Source organism: Diabrotica undecimpunctata, chromosome 10 (assembly GCF_040954645.1).
Source record: "Diabrotica undecimpunctata isolate CICGRU chromosome 10, icDiaUnde3, whole genome shotgun sequence".
Classification (NCBI taxonomy): Eukaryota; Metazoa; Arthropoda; class Insecta; order Coleoptera; family Chrysomelidae; genus Diabrotica; species Diabrotica undecimpunctata.
In genome coordinates, this window is record NC_092812.1 from 79744220 (window position 1) to 79768394 (window position 24175).

Consider the following 24175-nt stretch of genomic DNA (forward strand, 5'->3'; position numbering starts at 1 on the left):
TTTCTAGGGTGAGGTCATGGCTCTCATAGTCACTCATAGTCAAGTCAATGCATTTTTTGCCTTTTCGTTGTGACATTTAATCTCTTGGGTATTGTCCCACGACTCATTGATTATAGTTCCCAAGTAGTTGTTCTGTGAGACAAGTTCAATTCTCATTTGGTTCACATACAGATTTGCTCCAGTTATGTTTTCCCTGCTAATGGTCATTAGCTTGGTTTTGCTGGTGTTTATATAAAGTCTATATGTTCTACTCGTTTCCGTTATTTTGGTCATTAAGTTTTGCAGCCCTTCTATGGTATTGGAAAATACTATTATATCATCTGCATACCGCAGGTTATTGAGCTTGACTCCATTTATTGAGATGCTTTCATCAATATCTTTTAGAGCCTCTTCAAAAATGTGCTCCGAGTACAGATTGAATATCAGTGGTGAAATTATGTACCCCTGTCTCACTCCCCTTAAAATTTTGATCTGATCTGTATATTCCCCATTTATTTGGAGCACCGCTGATTGATTCCAATACAGGTTAGCTATTATCTTTAAGTCTCTTCCGTCAATCCCTGTCCTCTTTAGCACTTCCATCATTTGTTCTTGCCTGACTCTATCGAAAGCCTTCCTGTAGTCAATCAGGCATGCAAAAACATTACAGCTGACATCTCTACATTTCTGAAACAATACCTGCACGTCAAATAAAACTTCCCTCGTACCAACGGCGTTCACAAATCCAAATTGATTTGTTCCTCATATTTCCGGGAAATTCTTTTGAGAATGATATTTAAAAACAGCTTCAGAAGATGGCTCATTAGACTTACGGTCCTATAGTCTTCACAAACTTTTGCTCCTGGTTTTTTGGGCAGTCGTACGAACTTCGATTTGAGCCACTCTACTGGTATTTTTTCTGCCTTGTATATTTCATTAAATATTTCAGTTATTATTTTTATTTGTTCTGCATCTAATAGCTTCAGCAGTTCTGCAGGAATTTCATCAAGTCCCGGTGCCTTCATTTGTCTAACAGCTGCCGTTATTTTTCTTGGTAGGATTTCGGGACCTGAATTTTGTTTAATGGTGGGCTCTTGTATTGTTCTAAGGTCATCGAAAAGTTTCTCCAAGTATTCTTCCCATACTTTCTCTTTATCTTCTTTGTTTATGGCCCAATTGCCTTCATCATCTGTTATTTTTCCGCTGTTGCGTTTTCGGAACTTTCCAGCTATTTCCTTCACTTTTCGATGATCATTGAAATTATCATATCGACTCTGATACTTCTCTATTTCTTGACATTGTTCAGTTTTTGTTTCTCTTTCACCTCTCTTATTTTTTTTCTGCCGGTGGTATGTATTCTCTTATATTCTTGGAGATTTTCTTTGTTTATTCTCTGATTAATAAGTTTAAGTATTTCATCGGTCATCCACGATTTCCGTTTCTCTGTATCTTTCTTTAGGTGTTGTTCTTTTATTTCTCTCACTGTTTCTTGTATGATGGTCAGACTTTTCTTTATAGTTCCTGCATTTCTGTATTTTAGCACCTTTGTATTGAGGTTTTTACTCACCTTCAGTCGAACATTTGGATCTTTTAGTTTTCTAACATCATACTTCCTCATCGACTTACTAGTAACCTTCTTTATTCTTACTTTGAAATTATCTACAAATAGTACATGATCAGAATTTATGTCTTCCCCGGGTATGTTTCGATAGATGTACAGCTGTTCCTATACCTCTTATTTACTAGCATGTAACCAATCTGATTTCTTACAATCCTTCCCACAGAATCCTGTGGAGATTTCCAGGTATACAGTTTCCTTGGGTGTAGCTTAAACCAGGTATTCATTATTACATCAAATTGATCACGTCAATCAGATTACATCATCACACTGCATCAATCAGATATTATGTAAATCAAATATCTACCATTGAGATTTTAGCGAAAGCAACTTACTTCATATTCTACTGAGATTTCTATATTTTTTCTCCTTGTGGAGTTGAACTGCTAACCATGCGAACATGATTAATATTATGATATATTATAAGAAGAGACTACTTACCACGTCTATAATCTGCATTAAAGTTAATCCGAAGCTTAATTGAAGAGGATCAGATTCATTGGCAACAGGACGTTCTAATACGTTGTAGTGATCTAGTAGCTTATGGAGGAGTTTTTTCTCGTTGTGTCCAGCCCAAGATTCTGAAAAAAAAAAAATAGATTTTAAGAATAGGCCACAATTTTACTTTAAAATAAGTTTATTTGTCATTTCGATTTCCACTTTTGGAAATAGTTCTCTAAATACAAAATGTTGTTACTTGGTAAAAAATTCTTCTAATTTAATTTTTTCTGACTAATTCATAATAAAAATTTAGACATATATTATACATTTTAAACTCTATTTTTGAGTTGCGTTCCTGGAACGACTGTATTAGAAGATAGTTCATTCGATTACATGAAATCAACTTTAACTTAAGGACACTAGTCAGAAAAAAATTAATAGTTAAACGATGAACTTTTTTCCAGTCACAATAATACATGCTGTATAATATATTGTAAATATGAAGCAAGTAAATATGTTTGTATATCTAGTTACAAAAAGAAAACAAGCGAAAATATAATGTAAAATATGTAACACTAAATAAACAATTCAAACTGAGACTCCCACATCCCAAGGGTTTGATATTTTCTTACTATAGAGCGTTTCACTTAAGAACGGAACGTTGCATAACGTTGCGAACGTTGCCAATGGAACAAAATTGTCGTGTGCACCAATTTACTAAAATTATTATCAGCTTTATCATATGAGAATTAATTCGTATGGGTTAAGGGACATTCAGACATATTGGATAATAGTATTGCGGATTCAATCGTTAAACATACACTAAAGCACCCACATATATTGATTGAAGAATTTAATACATGTGATTTCCTCGCATATGTAAAACAGCATATTAAATTTAAATGCGATAGACGTTGGATTCAGTTTGATGAAACGACAGGCACTAATTTGTTTAAATTACAACCAATAGTGGCTGTGAACAAATTTTATAAAGTTGTTTTACTAAGTAACCAGTACAGAAATACAGTCTCGACCATCCTAAGATTAAAAGTACATCATAGATGTTTTCCGAAGCATGTACATAAAATCGGAGTTCTCCCAACATACAGATGTGAGTGTGAAACTAGTATCGCTGATCTAAATCACATATTCTTTAACTGTCCCTTACATGTCAATACAAGTACGTGTCTACTTCAAGAATTGCTGAAAGCAGGTTTAAAGACGCCATTAAACTTAAATGTACTATTAAGTGAAGATAATACAAAATTTTTTAAATTGATTATGGTATTTCTGCAAAAAATTAAATTAAAGGTGTGAATGAAAAATTTCATCGTTTGAATGGATATTCCCTTTGTATGTGTACCTTTTTGTTGCCGACCTATCTAACCGTAGTTTATGTCTTGTGCCCACAAGGAAACTAAGTTTCTGCAGCTGGCTGTATACCATGTATTACAAAAAATTTATTTAGAAATCCTTTATAAAAGGTATATAATTCAATCAGTTGCTATCAACAAGTCCTCGTAGACACTTTGTCTCAGCTAGCAACTAGCAACCTCCAGTGGAGTCTTACGTTGCCATTTTATCAATTCCTGCTGTAACTTACATATTTTAGTATATAAGATCAAATAATGTAACTTCAATTTAACAACCTTTAACGGGTTTTTACCCAAATATTTAGTGGCTCAAAACATGTATATCTAAATAACACTGATAATGGAATATTAATTCCGAAAACATTCTGTGATGTAGCCCGATAGAGTGTTTTAATTATATATCTTTTATAAAGGATTTTTAAATAAATTTTTTATGTCTTGTGTGTTATAATGAAGTCGCTCTGATGAACCTCTGAGCGTAAAAAGTGCCCTCCCTGTACAATCCTGAATTAATGAATACTAATATTTGTATGTAATTACATGGCTAAAGGTTCTAACCTGAGGCTAAAATAAAAAAAGTAAGTGATATGACGGAAGTAGCTTCTAGTACTATTGCTAAAATACGCAAAGAAGCTGCGAAAGGAGGACTAAGCAGTAATTTATAAGGAAGCTACGCACCTTCGTGCATAGTTCTTTTTTCTAAGAATTTACCGCCGACATGGAACAAAGTTTTTGCAATGGTTAAAAAAGACAAAGATTTAGCAAATATGTCACGCACAACAATGTGCAGAATACTTCATAAAATGAGCTTTTTTTTGCAAACGAGGAGTAAAGTCGACCATGATGGAACGGCCCGATATTCTGCAATGGAGGCATCAGTGTTTGCGTAAGATAAAAAAAATCGTTCCCAAGGATACACCGTCGTTTATTTGAATGAAACTTGGGTAAATGTCAGACATAGTGTTTCCAAAGAATGAAAGTACCTTTCAGTGACTTCAGCTAGGGATGTGTTTGTTAAAGGGTTGTCAACAGGTCCAAAACAGTCGACACAACGAGGCTCCAGATTTGTTATAGTGCATGCAGGTAGTGAATTGGGCTTTGTGGAATGTGCTGTTTTTTGGTTTTTAGCTAAAAAAACTCAGTGGACTATCATGATGAGATAGATGGTCCTATATTTGAATAAAAGAGTTTAAGGAAAAGCTGTTACCTAAGTTTCAAACGAAAACTGGTATGGTGATGAACAACGCGGCGTACCAATCGAGCAGAAAAGAAGTGATTTCGACACAAGCGGTTAATAAAGATCAAAGTAAGACATAGTTGCTGGAGAAAGATATATTATTTAAAGAAGATTAACTAAAATCAGAGCTTATGGAAGTAGTAAACACATTCAAAGAAAAACGTTGCCATTCTGAGACTACCTTCATACCATTGTTGGAGTTAAATCCAATGGAAAAAGTATGGAGTCAACTCAAAAGACATATTGCCTTACACAACACTGAGTTTAAGACCGCCGCAATGAAACAATTAATAAGAAATGCATTTGGTGTCGTAACAGTGGACAACTGGACAAAATATTGTAAACTTGCTATTAAGGAAGAGCAAAAATATTTTGGGTTATTGACGGGTTAATGGACGATATTCATCCTATTGTAATAAATGTGACGGTTGACAGTGATAGCGATGACAGCAATAGCGATGACAGTAACAGCAATGAAAGAGAAGATGAGGATGATGTTAGTATGCAGTGAGTAAATTATGTGATAGTGTGAAAATCGGCGGACACAAAGTGCCAAATCCGGAAAGTATGTAAACGTAAGTGATAGTCCGGCAAAAAGTAAAAATTAGGTAATGGTGTGAAAAATCTCAAATAATATAACATCATTTTTAAGGAGAATGCATTTTATATACAAGGAAACATTTTTATGTAAGTAATTGTTGTTATTATTTACATGCAAATGAGATAAAAGTTACACCTGCTTTATATATTTTAGTTAAATCTTATCTAAAGCGTTAATAAACATGTAATGTCAAACAATAGTAACATTTTTTTTTTTTTTCTTTTTTTTTTTTTTTATTTAAAATAACGTGTCTCGAGAGCTTATGGTCATTGACACGGGTACAGTAGTTTACAACATTATACATATTTTATATAGGTATAGGTACAAGAATTTAATATGAACATTTTTTTTTTATAGAAAGGTTAGAACAATAAAGCTTATCACTATGCACTGTTTATATTAGCTGAAATAAACCTGTTTCTTTTAAAAATCTAAGAACACTGTCAAAACGGTTTGGAACACATATAACATTTAAATAGTGTTATTCGTATCCGCTTATTAGTGATATTAAGTTAACTACATCTACTGAGTGTTGAATACGGCTCTGATTGGAATGACTCGCATAGCGGCAGTCTAGTAGCAACACGTGCCTGAGAGTATTAGCAACAGTGATCTGCATAAGCCAAACGTTCCGTTCTTAACACGAAATAAAGTATAGTTGTAATTGTTTTGTTAAAAAAATGTAATTTATATTCTATATTTAAAAACTTTACTTTTTATTTGATGATTTTCGGGTGATCTGCAATTCTCTAACCTATGAACTCCTAGTTTACCTGTTTTATAGTTATTTTATTAGTTATGCTATTTGAAATTTGTGGAGGAAACTTTATTGTTATAAAACCAAACACCTTTTTCAACACATTGCAATATTTTCAAATTCTTTTTTTTTAAATGTCGCCCTTTTTGAAATCTATTTTTTTATTTCTCTGTAAACTTCAATATTGCGCTGTCTTAAATCATCAAGAGATATTGGTTGTGTTTTGTAGACCTCAGATTTTAAATCTTCTCACAAAAAAGTCTAGTGAGGTTAATGCTGTAGATCTAAGTGGCCGCTCTACAGCCCTTCGACCAATCCCCTTGCCGGGATAATTTTGGTTTAACCAATCTCTCACACGGAGGTCAAAATGTGGTAAAGTCCCATCTTAAAAAAAATATAAGTTATTTTCATGATTCAAAAATTTCCTTGGTCATCCAGTTGGAGGACCACACTATTGACAATTTAAGATTAGATAACGTTATCTTAAAGTTTCAAATATTTTTCACCCGTCAAAGTTTCTTCAGCCTGATAACAGCGTTTCTTAAAGCTTATTATTAGCCCAAACATTAATTTTTGGGCTGTTTGAGAATGATCACATGAAAAATATGTGGATTTGTATTATCCCAATAGCGACAGTTATTGACTAATCCATTTAAAAAAAGGTCGACTGGTCGCTAAAACAAATATTAGGAACTGAAATTTCTTTGGAGTTAAGCTTGTTTGTTAGCATTGTACAAAATTTAACTCTAAGATCGGAATCATCTCAATTTAGTTCGTTCAATAGGTGTATCCTATATGGATAAAATTGATGCATATGGAGAACGTTATATACAAAATCTACAGAAAGATGTGTTGTATCTGCTACTTTCTTGATGTTGATGGATCCATAGCAAAATTTCCAATTACTTCTATCTGTGCGTTTTCGTCCAAAACTCTTTTCCCATCAAGCTTGGAAACAGTTCACAGGACCTGTTTCCAAACATTTTCGGACTAGCATTAACGCAGACTTATGATCGACATGTTTGTCTGCGTATCTTTCATTAAATACAGTAGCTGTTCTTCTAGCACTTTCGTCACATTTTCCGTAAAGCAAAATAATTTCGGTCCTTTCGGATAATGTATAATCAATTTTCAATAATTTTCGATACCAGTGATTTCTATTAAAGGTTACAATTTGCTAATGAAGACCACAAAACTGAATCATGTTTTTGTTATTATCACTATGACTTCTTAAATGGTCATTTTGTTTGTGTCATAATGGTTATTATGACTTTTTGAACGGTCAACATAATACGGAGACATATGAAAAGTTTAAAGAGGGTCAATTTTAAACAACGATTAAGTAACAATGGAGGCTGGTATCAAAGTGAAAATAATATGATTAACAGACCTTTTAAATGAGGTACGACTTGGTTCCTAAATCCATTTGAAAAAAGTTATATCTCCAGTAGAGGGAAGGTATATCTGACATTCATGATATTAGCGCTGAATTGTGTCCCCCCCTAGCGCTGAATTGTGTCCCCCCCTAGCGCTGATTTTTCAGGAAAAAAGTATAAGAAAGACTTACTTATTCTATTATTAAATGCAAAGAATTTAGCTTCAGCAGTCACGTCAGAGTCTTTTAAAAACTCCCATTTTAAACCTTCGACATATGAGAAACAAGAGCATTTACCCTGTTGTGTAATTGGTTTAAAAACAGATCTAACAAGTTCTGGATCATTGCTACTAGTAGGCATAACGAAATCAATAAGCTGACCACAGTGATCAGAGACTACAGTCTCAAGAACATTCACATTACAGTCATGATGATTCAAACTCATAAATATATTGTCCAGAAAATTCTTCCCCCTTGTGGGTTTAAAGACCAACTGGGCTAGTCCAAAAGAGAAAAAAAAGCTACATACTTCAACACATTCTCGAGTCATAGAAAGAAACTTGAAGTCCCTTACCATGAATAATAATCAAGGCTTACTCCACTACTTCCAGAAAAATATCCAAAGAAGCAGATGTTTACCTGTAAACTGAAATTATATATAATTTAAATGTTGTTGAATAAATTTCACACCCACTTGCCTTTACTTTTAAAAATTTTCCACCTCAATTGCCAAAAAAATCTCTATATCGGTTCATGTGAAATCTTTTTAACCCTACACCAGCCGGCCAGAAATCGAGTTTATACATTTTGTCCTCGTGGTTAAAAGACGCAGATACTAATAAACGCTTTAACATATGTTCCTGACTAAGCAATTCTTTTACTGTGATGATAGTCTCTTCCATACCCCGTTTCTCCTCTAGGAATCCATAAATATTATCTTCTGTGGAAGTTCTTCTACCTCTGTATAAGTATAACTACACTTTACTCTCTTATCCTATAAAACATCTGCTATTTTCATCGGGACTGATCTCTGCAGTACCAATATTTCTTTCAGTTTTCCACTCTTTCCTTCGTCTGTTATTATCAACACTCATTATCAACTGTACTACTACTCTGTTCTTTTTCACTAACATCCCCACTGTTCTCCAAATTTAACCTTCATTTTGGTTTACTTTTACAAAATTTGTTATTGATATTGTCAATTGTCAACTTGTTACCATCCTATCATTAGAATAGTATTGTTACTTGAAGCATTTTTTTAAAATTTGGTATATTTTTTTGTAAATACATTTTAATTTGATTTGTGTATTTGTTATTGACCTCCTTTCCGTTGAAGACTGGGTACCTAACGTTTTCTCCGAATTATAGGTATGCAATTGCGGTAAACATTTTGAAATATGGCTATAGACTTTTCCAGCGTATCTGAAATCCGGGCAAATCCAAAAAGTTGTTCCCTCTGTTAATGTCAATCCACATGGTTTAGGGAAGATGATCTCACAAGATGGGGTTTCCATTGAATTTGTGTCAGTACCATAAACTCCAATAATAACGGGATAAGATTTTAATTCTCTTTCCATATAGGTTTAAAATAGAAACAAGCGAATCCATAGAATAAGAAAATATTACATAAACCATGGGATTTTGTTGTCCAATTTGTAGCTATATTATTGTTCTCGTTTCTAAGACTTAAATTTGCTACTGCTGGTTTTCTATGTTATTTTCAATATTTTATACGTCTATGTTCTTCTCCAGCTTTTTTTTAAAATTTTGTTGTGTGACCTCTTAAATTTTCTATGTTTTTCCTTCTTTTGTTCTTGTCCTGTATAGATTTTATTTATTTTCACCATTAATCGCTCATTATGTAATATATTCTTAAAACCTATCTTAAAATTCGCGTAGAATATTAAATGACACATATGGTTATAGCTTCAGAAATGCCTGTAAAGCCTAACAAAACATTTAATCTATAGATATCTGGAGCTAAACCAAGGGAATTAGATTATAGTGAATCCCTAGTTCAGTGGTTTGCGAAATTGAATATTCAAACATACAGCCACTCGATAAACTCAAATAATACATCTACAAATAGAGGTCATGTAATGTCTGAACGACTATTTTGAAATTTGGGATTATCTTCTAGAGCCTTCTTTTAAAATTTTTGTTCTCCGAATTGTGTTTTGTATAATATATACAGGTTGGCTTAAATAATTTTCAAATGTGTACTTAGAATCTTTTATAGATCGTTTCACATCGGTGAAAAGTGTCAAACTTTAAAACATAGCATGCAAAAATTGTATTGGAATGCTTTGTTACATAAAAGTTTTAACATTTCGTATAAATATAACACTAGAAAAGCACAAAACTCGCTAGTATCCAAACAAATACTATATGAACATTCAACATGAGTATTATACATTAGATAATACAGTATTGTCCAAAATAAACAGTACTGAAACTGAATGTCTCTTTGTGCACGCTGTCATATTCAAATTAAATAGTATAGACCTGTCAGGTAATCCTTAAACAATTAATTATTAAGGCCTAATTGTTAAAAGTGGTGTTAAGTACAGAGGAGAAAGTGTTTCTTGTGGAGCATTATTTTCGCTTATAGGGAATCGGTCGACATAATAGTGCAAGTCTGCAATACGTGTGTGATCAATTCACACAACGGTTTAATAAACGTTCTCTAAGTAATGTTGTAATTTTGAAGGTTGTTGAAAAGTTTAGAAATACGGGTAATGTATTGTGCCAACGAAAAGGAAACTCAGGAAACGTCCCAGGACAGTTAACAACAACGATAACCATGAAAGTGTTTTTAGTGAATCTTGAAAAATCAGAAAGCCAGCTAGACAAGAACAGCGTTGCATCTTGACTTAAAACGAACTTCCTTGCAAAGAATCCTAAAGGAGCTGGGTGCATTTTCGTATATGATTTAGGTACATCAACAATTACATCCCAGTGATTATTACAGTAGAGTGGAATATTGTGCCAGAATTCTTGCATTACAGTATGAAAATCCTGAATTTTTAAAAAATTTATGGTTTTCAGATGAAGCACAAACCATCAATGAGTTAAAGGATACCGTTAGAGCCTTCTTCGTGGACTTGAGACAACCTTTATTCCATAACATTACGAGAAATCTGGAATATTGGTATGAAGTATATCTTTAGAGAATAGAAGCTCATTTAGAACATGTTATAAAGTGTCAATAATATGTATTTTTTAAAAGAATAAAATAATTACAAGTTCAGTACTGTTTATTTAGGACTATACTGTAGAATAGATTTTAGAACAGATTATTTTATAACAGGAAAATATGATATCATTCAATTTTTCCTACGTTTCTAATAAGAGTCCATACTCATGAGTTTGTATTTTTTTTCCACCCATTGTTCGTAGCTTTCTCCTATAACATTGGTTTATTAGTTTTCCTTTTTATTTATTCCCCTGTGCTAATATTTGCTCTATATTCTTCACTATCATAACCACCGTTCATGACAAAACCTTTTAGAATACGGCAATTCCAAGCACTATGCAGCATACTTTTTTTTGGTGGTGGAATACTCCACTCTGCTGTACTTTTCATAATTCTGTATATTTTTACAGTATTGGAAATGGGTTTCCAATCCTTTCTGTTTTTGTTTTTATTAAGTTTGCTCCCATAATCTGCCTGAAGTTATCATTTCTAATTTTGCCCCTTCTGAATATACTAAGAATCCTGTAAATCTCTTTTACTTTGAACTTTTTTAGGTGTTTTAGACCAATTTCACGTTTCTTCAGGTTAGGTTACTTTTAAAAAAGGTTATATATATGTTATATTGTTCTTCCGATTTGTATTATTTGGTTTCTGATGTTTCTCTCGTATTTTTCTTTTGTATCAAATTCAATTCTTATTTTATCGATTTGTAGCAGGATGTTTTCTTGCTCAGCTTTTATTTAAAGTGTTTTTTTTTTAATATTAATTTACAACCTTTATTGTGTCGTTTTTGACTTAGAAGCAGGTACAGAGTCTTGTTGAAATATCCATGGTCTATTTTTGAATATGCGTGGTTTAGAACCTCTAATGCATTTGTTAAAATGTCCTGCTGATAATTTCTCGCCGCTGTTTTAACGCCCTTTTCACAAAAATATAAAGAAATGACATCGTCATAGGACACTCCCCTCGAAACCATCACTGAGACAGGAAAATATCCTCGTTTAATCATTGGCAAGACTTCGCAGATTTCCTTAAATACCGGTGCATAAACTATATCGTTTTTTTGTTATTAAAAGTCTTCCACAGACTAAAATGTTTATTTATCTGCGAAGAGGATTTCTTTGTAAGACGCTTAATCGTAGTACGACAAGAAGATCTGACAATAGGTGGTCCACTAGAATTACACTGTAATATCCATCTAAGACTTCAAGAGACCAAAAAGACGTCCACATTTAAGATGGTACTATGACATAAGGAAACAAGCTGGTACAACATGGCACAAATAAGCGAATTTTAGAATCGTGGGCAGAAATGAAGAATGACTATGTAGGGGAGGCTGCACCATAATCGGTAGGATATGCTGAGAATGATAATGGTGATGATATATATTAACAAATACCGATTGCTGGGTTTTTTAAAAATGAGGAATATACAAATAGCGATTAACACTAGCTTTTATCTTTCAAATCTGAAAAAGTTTGGAAAGTTAATTGATGCAGATTCTATTCTTGGGTGTGAATGGAAAACGAGAAAATTATAAATTTGATGGATTTCGTATTAACTGAGAATTCTGCTTGTATGTTTGAAATACTAAATGATCATTGGTTCAAAATAGAGAAGGAAGGAGAATTAGTATGTTTGACGGATGTTTTAAAGAAGAAGAAGAGAAAATCGTTAGCTGCCCGTGAAAGGAAGACCATCAAATCTTTGAATGCTGATTAGATGAAGTGAAGACATAAATGTTTACAGGATTTGTTAGTACAAATAAATTTTAATTTACATCGGAAGAGTGCTCTACTTAGGCTAAAAGAATTTGATGGTCAAAAGGAGGTATGAGAATTGTTAGGACATGTGATCTAGATTCCGTTTCATGGGAAGAACCAAGGAGGGAGTTTGGCTAGCGAGTTTGACAATAAAATAACTGAGTCAGTTTTAGAAATGCAGTTAATGGCAAGTTAATCGGTTTCATTAAATTTGACAAACAATATTGTAGAGATAATAAAGTTTTTAAAACGAAATAGAAAATAATTTAATTTATAAAATTTGTTTTTTGATAATTTCTATACAGTAGTATATGTGATTTAGTAAAGCGAATCTAATTTAAGCTGCGCAGCTTCAGTTGTGGGGATAGAAATTGATTTATATTAATGATTAAGTGGTTTATATGTAGTGTTAATAATAGAAAAGACAGTTAAGATTTGATTTTACGTATAGTCCCTCTACTATTTGCTTATACGTATTTTGTCTTAACAAGACTCATCAGAGCGACTATTGTAGAAGCCCTGAACGTAAAATCAAATTTTTTCCGCCATACGAAGTAATCATAACATAACTCCATACCGACGCTATAGTCGCCATCTGAGAATAAAAACAAAAACAAAAAAATAAAGATTTCTAAGTGGTTGAAACTCTTTATTTACTTGTTTATTTTTAGTATAAGAAACCAATTCACAAAAGGTTCTTACCTAAATGAATCGACATATCGTTGAATGCAATTTTAGATTCCCTATGTCGATCCATTCATCGTCTGTTTGCTTTGAAAATTGTAGAAGGCACAGATTCAGGTAATAATCTCAATTTAGTTTTGAACACTTAGAAATCTTCGGTTTTCTAACACCAGTAAGGTATTTCTGATTGCACATAAGAACCCTGAGATAAAATTTGAACATCTAATTTACAATTTGGCGTCTGTAATTAAATTCATTGATATAATAAATATAAACTGATAAAATTTATTTGTTGTTTGTTTTGTCAATTCTATTGAATTTCATAAAATCAGTAATTTAATTTAAATTTAATTAGATTTCAAAATCATAATATTTATATATATATATATATATATATATATATATATATATATATATATATATATATATATATACATATGTGTGTGTGTGCATTGATAATCGACGCGGTTCAACCCGGAAGACTTGAATTCCTGTAATGGTATTAATCTCAGCTCTAGGTTTAATTGTACTAACCGCGGAAACCTTTCGAAATATATATGTATATATATATATATATATATATATATATATATACATAATTTGGATAACCTGAGAAAATGTACTGATATGTAAAATTACAAAAATAAAGGTTTTAGATTGATTACAGTATCGTAGTGCAAATCATATATGTTCTAAAAAGACTTTCGCGGATGAAATAATCGCTTTAGAGTGTAGTAAATGGGTCATTGCACTTGATGCACTTTTATATACTAACAGATCAATAGCTATCTTAGTTTTCACAAGAGGCATTACGAATAATTTTAATTCACATAACAGTATTAAAGTATAGTTTATATGCATGATTAATTAACTGTTTCTAGCTAAAGAAATAAGAAATATATTAGAGACATTTTTTGAATATTACTTTCATAATAATATTAACATAACTAAGTTTTCTTCTTGGTAGACTTAAGGGAAAGTACAGTGAAGCAATGTGTCTAAATTTTAAAAAAGTCAATATGTTTCTAAAGAGATTTACAAATTGGAAGATATTTCAAATTACAAATAATCTATTGCTAACATAATGTATGAAATTTTGATCAGAATATTTCCGAAGACATTATAACATGTTTTGATGTATTGTCACTATTCATCAACATTCCTATCTAAGATATTTTTCAGACAAATATGTGGAACCAGCGGGGCACCATCCAGGATACGATGGAGAAGCTCAACGGTTTGGTTTGATTTTTTCCTAGCGAATCTCATGACCTATATTCGATTTATTCAATACTGTTACATCCTGAACTATATTGATATTATAAAATTATTCTCATTTTTTGTTCTTTGGTTCCTAATTTTTCATGTTCACTTCTTTCTGAAGAATGAGTTCATCACACAGAAATTCTCCTAATGTAAGAGGTCTAGAAGCCTATTAACTCTTATTTTTCTCACCAAATCTAAAGTTTTACATAGCGGATTCTGCTTCATCTTGTTTGAATCCCAAGTTGGCGTTGAAATCTCCAATTATCAGCTTATAATGGGTTTTTGAAGTTTGTATAGCTGCTGTGATATCTTCATTTATGAATTTTAACTAATTTTAATTGGTCAACTTCCTCATCTAGTGGCTCCTAGTTGGTGCGTAAGCCTGTATAATTTTAAGTTTATATCTTGGATTTAATTGAAAAATAAGATAAATGACTCTGGTACATACACTTTTTATTGTAATTATGTTTAGTACCCATTTTTTATGGATTAAAAAACAACAACTCCTCCGATAGATGACTTTATTATTGTTTGGTTTTCTCCTCGATGCTTAACTTCACTTATACCATTTATATCCCATTTTATCTGTTTTATTTCTTTCTCCAGTTCTCTCATTAATGCTTTCGTTGATAGAGTTGGTACGTTATAGGCACATATATGCATTTGTCGTTTGTTGTGGTGACCTGATCTCTTCTAGCGATTCTTAGCAGTCTTTGCTCCAACTCTGTTCGGATCGCCACCTTGGTCAGGGAAATTGGAACCGCCAGAGACTGAGAGCCTCTTCGGGAAATCCTCGATTATTATCAATTAAAGCATTAGTTAACTATTCAGTAAAAATTGGTCACCAGCATTGTCATAATGTACGCCAATTGTTGATATTATACTTAACATACGGCTTAGAAATCATTGAACACGCTATATACAAAATATGAACATCTTTATCTGTATTCTATACATTTAAATCTCCCGTGCGCCACTGAGTATTCAAATTTTCACGTAGAACCATCAAGCTTTCCCTAGGCTATAGGTTTTCTAGATTTTTTCATTGCACAGTGAAAAAGTAGATACTGAAAGAATAATAAAAGAACAAAAGCGCAGAAACTTTACATTGCTTTGCGAATACAGCGAACTTTTAATGAATTGTGAAAGAATTTCATTAATTTTGAGAATTTGCAGTTTTTCTTTTCAAAAGTTATGTTTGTATACTATATATAAATTTATATAAACTTTTATCTGAATGAATATTTCTTATTTTTATTTTTTTCCACCTACCACAAAAAATTCAGTATTATGTATTAAAATAATTTTAAATATTTCCACAACGTATATTGTTAATTAAATTTGAAATGATAGGAATGTGAATTGGTGCAAATCAGCTAATCAAATTGGGAACAAAAAATGCATAAACACATGTATTTTACATGTCAACAGTTTTTTGCTGCATTTAGAAATAAATATATTATAAATTACTAGTCCATATTGTGACACGGCTCCCGTAGGAAAAATGTATCTGATTAAATGTTTCTTTGCGGATTCCTGTTCAACATTGACCATTTAAAAAAAAATTAGAAGAGTACAGGGTGAAATTTTTTTAAAGAAATTACAAAAATCACCCTTTTTGCTCTAGAAAATATAATATATTATATACTTTGGAAAATTTTTAACAAAAAAGGCCTCTTGTCATTTTTCTCTGAAATTGACAATTATCGAGTTATAAGCGATTTAAAATCAAAAAAATGCGAAAATACTCATTTTCGAGACTTGAAAATTCATGTAAATTATTATTTTTGATCTTACCAAGTGCCTTAATGGAGGTTTAAGCATTCAGTTTTAAGATTATGAAGAGAAATGGAGGCTTATTTCAATTTAGACCGTTGTTTTATAATTGTTGTTGCGCCGCGGTGCACCGCACTATAGTGCATCTCTGTCGCACTTGTACATGTTAGACGTACTTACGCCAAAAATTTCCAACAAATACTTGACATTTTAAAACTTAATTATAAATAAAAATATCTTGTAATTGAATTATTTTTTTATGTACTATAATTTTCACTTTCAATTTACGGCAAAAATTATAATAAACTATAATTAATTAAAAACTAACTATTTTAGTTATTTCAAAAATATTAATATTAAATTAAGAAATTTTTGGTAACTGTAGATCGTGGTTTAATCTGTGGTTGGTAATATACTACGGGGCTTTGAAAATCTGGCGCAGTACTTTCGATTGGAATCGTTGAAGTTTTTGTATGATGGTATTACTTGCTGTACGCTAGATTTGTGCTGCATAGAGCCATATCGCTTTTTAAATACATTTATAAATCAGAAGTTTGTTTTCGAGGCTAAGATTGTATTTTCAACTCATTTATCAATACATTTTCCTGTAGATTAAGCTAAATTGAAGGCATTTCTTTCAGATGTGCATGCCCCAATTAAGTTTGCTATCCAAACGAATTCCCAGTTATTCAACGACGGTATTAACTGGTAGTGGAGTGTTGTTTATAGAAACTGATGGCGCGTCACCTTTTTTAAAGTAAACGTTATTTGAAGTTGATTTAAAACTGTTGAATTGGACTCGCCACAGTTTAAACCAGCTCTCCAGTTTAAGCAGGTGATTTTTTAATATCTGGGATGCTTCAGTTGCTGTAGAATTTGAAGCCATGATAACTGTGTCATCGGCATATATAGCGATTGTTGTATTGATCGTGATTGGGAGATCTGATGTGTATATTAAGTAGAGGGTGGGTCCTAGTATGCTTCCTTGTGGAACTCCGGAACATATTGGAAAGAGTTAAGTGATTTCCTTACCTCTGTTGACTTGAAAAAATCGATTTGTGAGGTAGGATCTTAAGTGAACTTATGGGATGAGGAAATATGAATTTAATTTTGAAGATTAAGACTTACATTCCAAATGCTTGAGAGACATTTAGAAATGCAGCGATACATATAGTAATTTCTGTGTTCGAGCGAATTTATGATAGTGTTTACTAGAATTGGCTCGATAGTACCATGTTGTGTCCTAAACCCAGACTGAGAATTTGGTAAAACATTACTGTCATATAAAATAAGCTCCAGTCTTTTTAGAAAAAGCCGCTCATACAGTTCGGATATAATAGGTAACAAGCTAATTAAGCGAATAAAGATACTTCATGTAATCTTTATGAAGTTTTTGGAAATAAGAACAATTTGAGCAAACTTTGCAGTGGGAAAATAACCTTTTTTTGGCATCGAATTAAATATATAAGTGCTTAAAGTTACGCCTTCGTTGGGTAGTTTTTAGTACTAAACTAGATATTATATCATATCCAGGTGACTTTTTAATTTCCAAATTATTAATTACTTTTTTGATTTCGGATTTCTTAACAGCTTTAATAGGCGGAGCCATTTGATATGGTGCATTTACGACTTCATGAATAACTTTCTCTTCTTCAACTGAAACTTCCCTCTGATGCGGTTAAAATACGTCTCATAGATGATTTGCAAAAATATATGCTTTATCTATATCAGTTTTAGCCCAAGTGCCATTTATTTCCTAATTGGCATATTCACTTGTTCGTTGTATTTAAATTTTTTTGTTAGTTTCCACAACGAATAATTTATATCATCTGCAGGTGAGAGGTTCATTAAATATTTGTTGATTCCATTGTCTTTATGTTAGATCAATTTTCTTTTGAGTAGTCTGCAAGCTTTATTAAGATTTGCTTTATCTTATGGATGCTTAGTGAGCTGCCACGTCTTTCGCAGTTTTCTTTTCTCCAATATAAGTATATTTATGCGAGCATGATAGGACTCGGAGTTGTTTTTAGGTAATTTCTGGGGTTGACGTCTAAGCAGCTTCTTGACTTACTGTATTTAAATAAGCAACTGCATTTTCCATGTCGCTATCACTTTTAAGAGGCAAGTTTAGGTTAATGGGTGTTTTTATTTCTTCTCTATATCTGTTCCAGTTTATTCTTTTATTCGGAAGTGTTAAATGTTTAGGACAGTTACGAATTTGGCTTTGTAGATCTATGAAGAAAGGGAATGATCTGATTAGAGGTCAAATGAAGGAGAAATTTGGAGGTAGATATGTGATATTCGTTTTACTATAGTGAAATCAATAAGATCAGGAATTTATGTCTCTCAGTGAGCCCATAAGTTGACTGTACAGTAGAGATTAAATGATTTTCAATAATAACTCTCGTCCACGTAAGGTTATGATTCTAGAGCTCCAGTAAAATGATAAGCTTTAATTATTTTATTCGGTGAGCAATAAACAACAGATAACATATTCGGGTCTTGTGAGTCACCGACACTTAGGTGGCTTGGATGTTAACTCTACTAATTTTATTTATTTCATGAGACTTAATGATATTTCTTATAATCACTGCCGTACCTTCGTGGACATTACCTAATGGATATTCAGTTACATAGGTTGAATATTTGAGAATATAGAAATGGCTCTTATTAGTCATGTGTGCTTCGGAAATAAACATAACATTTAGATTATGAGAGTAACTAAAGGCTTTAACCTCATGGAACTAAGTGATTAAGCCATTGGCATTCCAATAGCACATCTTTAGTTTAGCGTTGAAGGTTAAGCTTAGATATAAGAGACATTATGAGATCAAACATCTAATCTATTCTTTTAATTAACTTACGTTCTATTAGTTCTAAATTGTTTTGCATGCGTTGAGGAGTTGTGGTAGATGTATTTGTGTGATCTCTTCTGCAACAATTTTTGGCATAGCTGATAGTTGGTTGAGTGATTGACGGATGTACAGCACGAGGTGGTTTACCTGCGTTTTTTTGGAAATTTGTTTTTCGTAGCTCCTTATACCCTGAACATCCCTTGTAGCTGGCAAGATGATTTTATAGACAATTTACACATTAAACATCTTTTATATTTTTTTGTTTTAGACTATGTGACGATAGGTGATCTCCCACGCATTTTACACAGCGCGCATTCCTGTGGCAAAAATTGTGTGTGTGGCGAAAATGTTGACATCTTTGACATTGGGTTAGTACACTTTTCAGATGCGGTGGCTCAACTGTGACAATTTTGTTGAGTCATTTTGTAATATCATATATATCTTTATTATTTCTGTGAATAGCCAGTTCTATATTAAATAGTAGCAGATCTTTATTTGTGTCTGTTTGCTTAATGTTGGAGATGTTCAGTGCTGTATATCCGTGTACTAGCAACGCTTTTTTAATATCATCTAGATCTGTTGAAGGATATAAATTAGGTATAACAACTCAACATCCACGGTTTTGTTTTAGTTGGTATGTATATTAATGAGTATTTTTTCTGCTAAAGATTTTACGATTAATGAATAGTGTTTAGATGAGTCAGTTTGAACTTTGATTTGGTTGTTAGCAAAACATTTTTAAGTATATTTACCTAGAGTTATCTGCTGTAGTAATTCATCTCTTTGGTCTTTCAGCATTTCAACCTCTTCACGAGGTGTATCATTTTTAAGTACCGCGTATCTTTTATATGTATGAACAGTTTTGCTTAGCTAATAATCTTTGAGTGTAGCTTGGTTAGTGTTTTTCAATTCTGGACTATCATCGTTGTGTTGACGTTTCTTGTGGTGGACTTATACTCATTCCCTATCACTTTTGACCTCATCTGCATCTCTGAGGTCTTTTTGTGGTTTATCTATTTGAAAGTTTGGTAAATTCGTATGTAGATCGTTGTTGCATGTTTTGAATTTTTTTCTGCTGTTCATATAGTCAGTTGTAACTGTCTTTCCGATTTCTTCCAGGTGGAGGAGTCCGCCTAGGCAGGATTTTATAATGGCTCGATTTATGTCCTCGATGCATTGATAAGTAGTTGGTTCTTGGTTATCTAGTTGGTGATCTATAATTTTTCACTAATTACAATTAGGAATTATTAAGACACTCCGGCATATTTTGTTAATATACTAGACTATTTTATTTATATTTATGTTAGTAAATGCAGTAATTCAATTTGTATTAGTTCCTTGCAGGATAATTATATTTAATTGAACACAAACACTTTTTTCAATTGTTGTGTTTAATTTTCTTGATAACGAACGGCTTATACTAATTATAAGTACTAATTACAAAAAGATTTACAATTATACACAATTACTTTTTCGATGCTTGTTTCTAACTCAAAGGTTTGAACGAGACTGTAGAATTAAATTTTAATAAGTATATTATAGAATAAAATAGTATTAAATAGTTAATTAAAAACTTAAAAATAAATAAATGTTTCCCTTTTCATTTAACAACTGCTTTAAAGTATATTCTTTACTTTTACATTATTTTTTTTTGATTGAATCTAATAAAATGATTTAAATTATTTTTTTTAGTTTGCTTCCACTTTTTCATTTTTTTTTGTACATCTGAAACAAGGCGTTTGAAAATTAATTGTTTTAATAAGGAAATGCCAAGAAGTAAAAACTGTGAATTATACATTGATTTAAAACAAATCGGATGTCCTAGCTTAATTGAATTTAGAGCTGAGCCGAAAAAATCTATTAGGAAAAATAAATGGTGCTGTTAACAGAACATGGTCGTAAAGGTCTTCTCGTCGTTAGAAGTCGATCAGATTAAACGTTTTCAAGGAAATGAGAGAAAAGCAATTGTGCAGCTATTTATGGAGTTCCAAAAGTTCCGGTTAGTTTAGGCTTATAACTTTGGACGACGAAAAATAAGAATGAAGACAGTGAATTTGGTAATTCGTAATTTTCGTAAGAATTCCCCATTTTAGCATAATTGTAATCTTATTGTCTTTTACAAGTTCGGCTGCAGGGGAGAGTTTTATCCATAAGCAGATGCTTATAGTTCTAGCATGTTTAATATAATTTTAAGTGTATTATTATCAATATCGGACATCAGAAGGACGAAGAAGAGTTTCTAAAAATACAAAAAGGATTATTAAACATGAAGTGGTTTAATTAGACAATTAATTAGATTTTCAACTAAGAAAAACATTAAAAATATATCCTAGAATGAAAATTCGAATTTATGTAACATATTATTTTTCTTATTTTTCTTCTTCGTCTTCTTCCTTCTTGTATGTAGGCCTTAAAGCCCATTTCTTCTTCAATATTAGCCTCATACTATTTTTCAATAGTATGTGGCATGGTGCTCATATATTATATTAATATAACATATTAACATTTTTGTAGTTAATGATCAATATTTCTTTCGAGTATAATATTCTCATTGGATTAGATTTTATTTTCAATTTTCAAAAACAAGACTTTGATGTAGAAGTTTATCAAAGATTGGATGCAAATATTAAAGAAAAGATTGAAAAATCTAATGATATTATTAATATTACAGAATACTCAATAAAATTTAATGAGAGAATACCCACAGATACTTTAGAAGCAAATATAGAAAATTGATTGTCCGATCATACAAAAAAATAGAAATAATATTAAATAAATATGACAATAATTTTGCGAAACATAAATTTGACATTAGGCAAATTTTTTTATGTATTTAATGGCCTTGGCATAGCCAATTGACCAGACTATGTTGGGCAGGCTCAAAATAATGAAGCATAAATTAAACTTTTAAAACAAATCTGTTACAAAGAAGCATTATAGATGCTCAATAGAGGACCAAAAAGAAATAGATTTTTAAGTAAGAGAATTATTAAAAGCAAATTTAATAGAAAATCATTTTCACCCTTTGCAGACCCGGTTACATTGGCACTTAAAAAAGATGAAGGATGTAAAATCAGATTATGCATTGACTTACGATCATATGCATTATTGTGAATTACCTTCGTGAACCGCAACCTTTTCCGTTAATAGACGAGATTTTAGCCAAAACAAAGAATGCTAAACTCTTTACAACTTAAGACATAAATTCTGCTTTTTGGTGCATTCCAGCTCAGACAAAGGATAAATATATCACAGCCTTCGTTACACAAAATGGTCACTGAGAATGGAAATGCTTATTTTTTGGGTTTAAAATCATCCCCAGCAATATTTCAAAGAATTTTAAGTAATATTATCAGAAAACATCATTTGAACTCATTTTGTATAAACTAAATAGATGACATTTTAATATTTTTATTATTATTTGAAGAACCCTTAGATCATATAGAAAGAATTAGGAAGCAAATAGAAATAGGAAGCACTTCTTGAATAGGGATTAAGGCTAAAACTTCTAAAATGTAAGAGTTTGTAAGAGAAGAGGTAAATAATTTGGGACATATTGTAGTAAACAATTCGTTCATTAGAGATTTTACAGCACCAAACACGAGAAAAAAATACGACAGTTTTTGGGAAAAGTAAATTTTTACTTGTATTTTTTAATTTGTACAAATATAGATTATATTTCTAAAATTGAATCAACGACAATGACAATATCGTCCTATAGGCATCCAGCCAATTAATAAAAAGGGTGTATTATCCATCCAACCACCTTGTATTTCGCTGTCTGGATTTGATTTGATATATCGATTTAATAATCGTTTAAAACAAAGACCACGAATTATCCATGCCGTACATGCGGTTTCGTTTATTTAAAATTTATAGCTGCTTCTGAATTGATATAGTTCTGGCACCCCCTCGTTAAATTGGTTCCAAAATTGGAGTCGCACATAATATGTAACCAAACGGAACGTAGAGGAACAAGATATTGTAAGGATTTCGATTATTCATCTCAGTAAATGGAACACAAAGATGCACGAAACCTGTTATAGTGGAAACGTGCATTTCTCAAGTAAACTATTTCGACGTGCATACATTTATAGCTTGATAATTACAGATATAGGGTATTGCTTTGTCTGTACATGAGTGAATTTTATATAGGATGTTCTTATTGACAAATCCATACTTTAAAAAAATATCGTTCATTGAAAAAATCTTTAAATTGTAACACAAAACCAATTCTCTTAGATATCTGTAACTACACAAATTAAATTTTATCCAGATTAGTAACCAGTAACCAGCAATCAGCCAGTAAATAACCTAACCTTTTTTTTTGAGGGTCTGTTGGATTCAAAATAGGGGAGTACATCCGGGCTCATTTTCTCCTAGTAGGAGATGCTGCAAACAAATGTCTTCCTGCTATCCTGCCTACTAATTAAAACCTCCCCCTCCTACTTGCGAGCAGTTGACTATCGCACGTAGCGTACTCCCAAAGCGGAATAGCCGCTGTAAGGCTGACGACACTTTCGGAGCACTCGCTACTCTTTTCTATATCTTATCTCTGTCGTTGTTCTGGCTGCTGCTTCTCTTCCCATTTGTTTTAATGACTGCACGAATGTAATTGTGCATCCAACTATTCCATCCCTTCTTACTTCTTGTCATCTTTGTGAAAATATCTCTCTTAATCATCATCATCTTCCCAGTTTAGGGGATCAGCACCAACGTTAATATCCTCCAAGGCTCAGGAAATATCTGTCCCTAAAGTAGTGTATTTATGTGTTCCAAAAGCCACGCACCCTTTACCGCTTCGGGCGGTATCTGGTTTAGTCCGGGGGACCTATGCGTCTAGAGTGCATCCGATGCCTTATCTAGTTCATCCATGGTAAAGCGTATGGCCCGCTTAGCTCAATCATCCCTCCACACTTCATCTCTTGTTTCCCCGACCAAATATATCTTCATCCAGCTTATCGCACAGTTCACAGCGCCTTCTTTTTTCTGTACGAATTTTTCTGTAGAGTTCTCTCTTCCGCGAGGGGTATTCTATTTCGATTTGCTCGATTTGCACGGCGACAACAGAGTTTATCAAATCCAGCAAACCGCAATAGAATACCGCGCACGAAAGAGAATACTCTACAGATAGATTCATACAGTAAAAAGAATGCACTGGAGAGAAATATGTGACAAATTTGATGAAGATATCTTTGGTCTAAAAGATCCTAATCTAACTTTACCCAACCTAACGTAACTTTAGCTAATCTGT

At 32.2% G+C, this 24175-nt stretch overlaps 1 protein-coding gene across 1 annotated transcript in view; it reads right to left on the minus strand.

Moving 5' to 3' along the window:
• nAChRalpha7 (nicotinic Acetylcholine Receptor alpha7) overlaps positions 1-24175 on the minus strand; it is a 530333-nt gene that overhangs the window by 253117 nt on the left and 253041 nt on the right. The window contains exon 2 of the mRNA XM_072546893.1: positions 2039-2178. Coding sequence (XP_072402994.1) covers positions 2039-2056 — 18 coding nt within the window. The 5' untranslated portion in view covers positions 2057-2178. The remainder of the gene's footprint in view (positions 1-2038; positions 2179-24175) is intronic.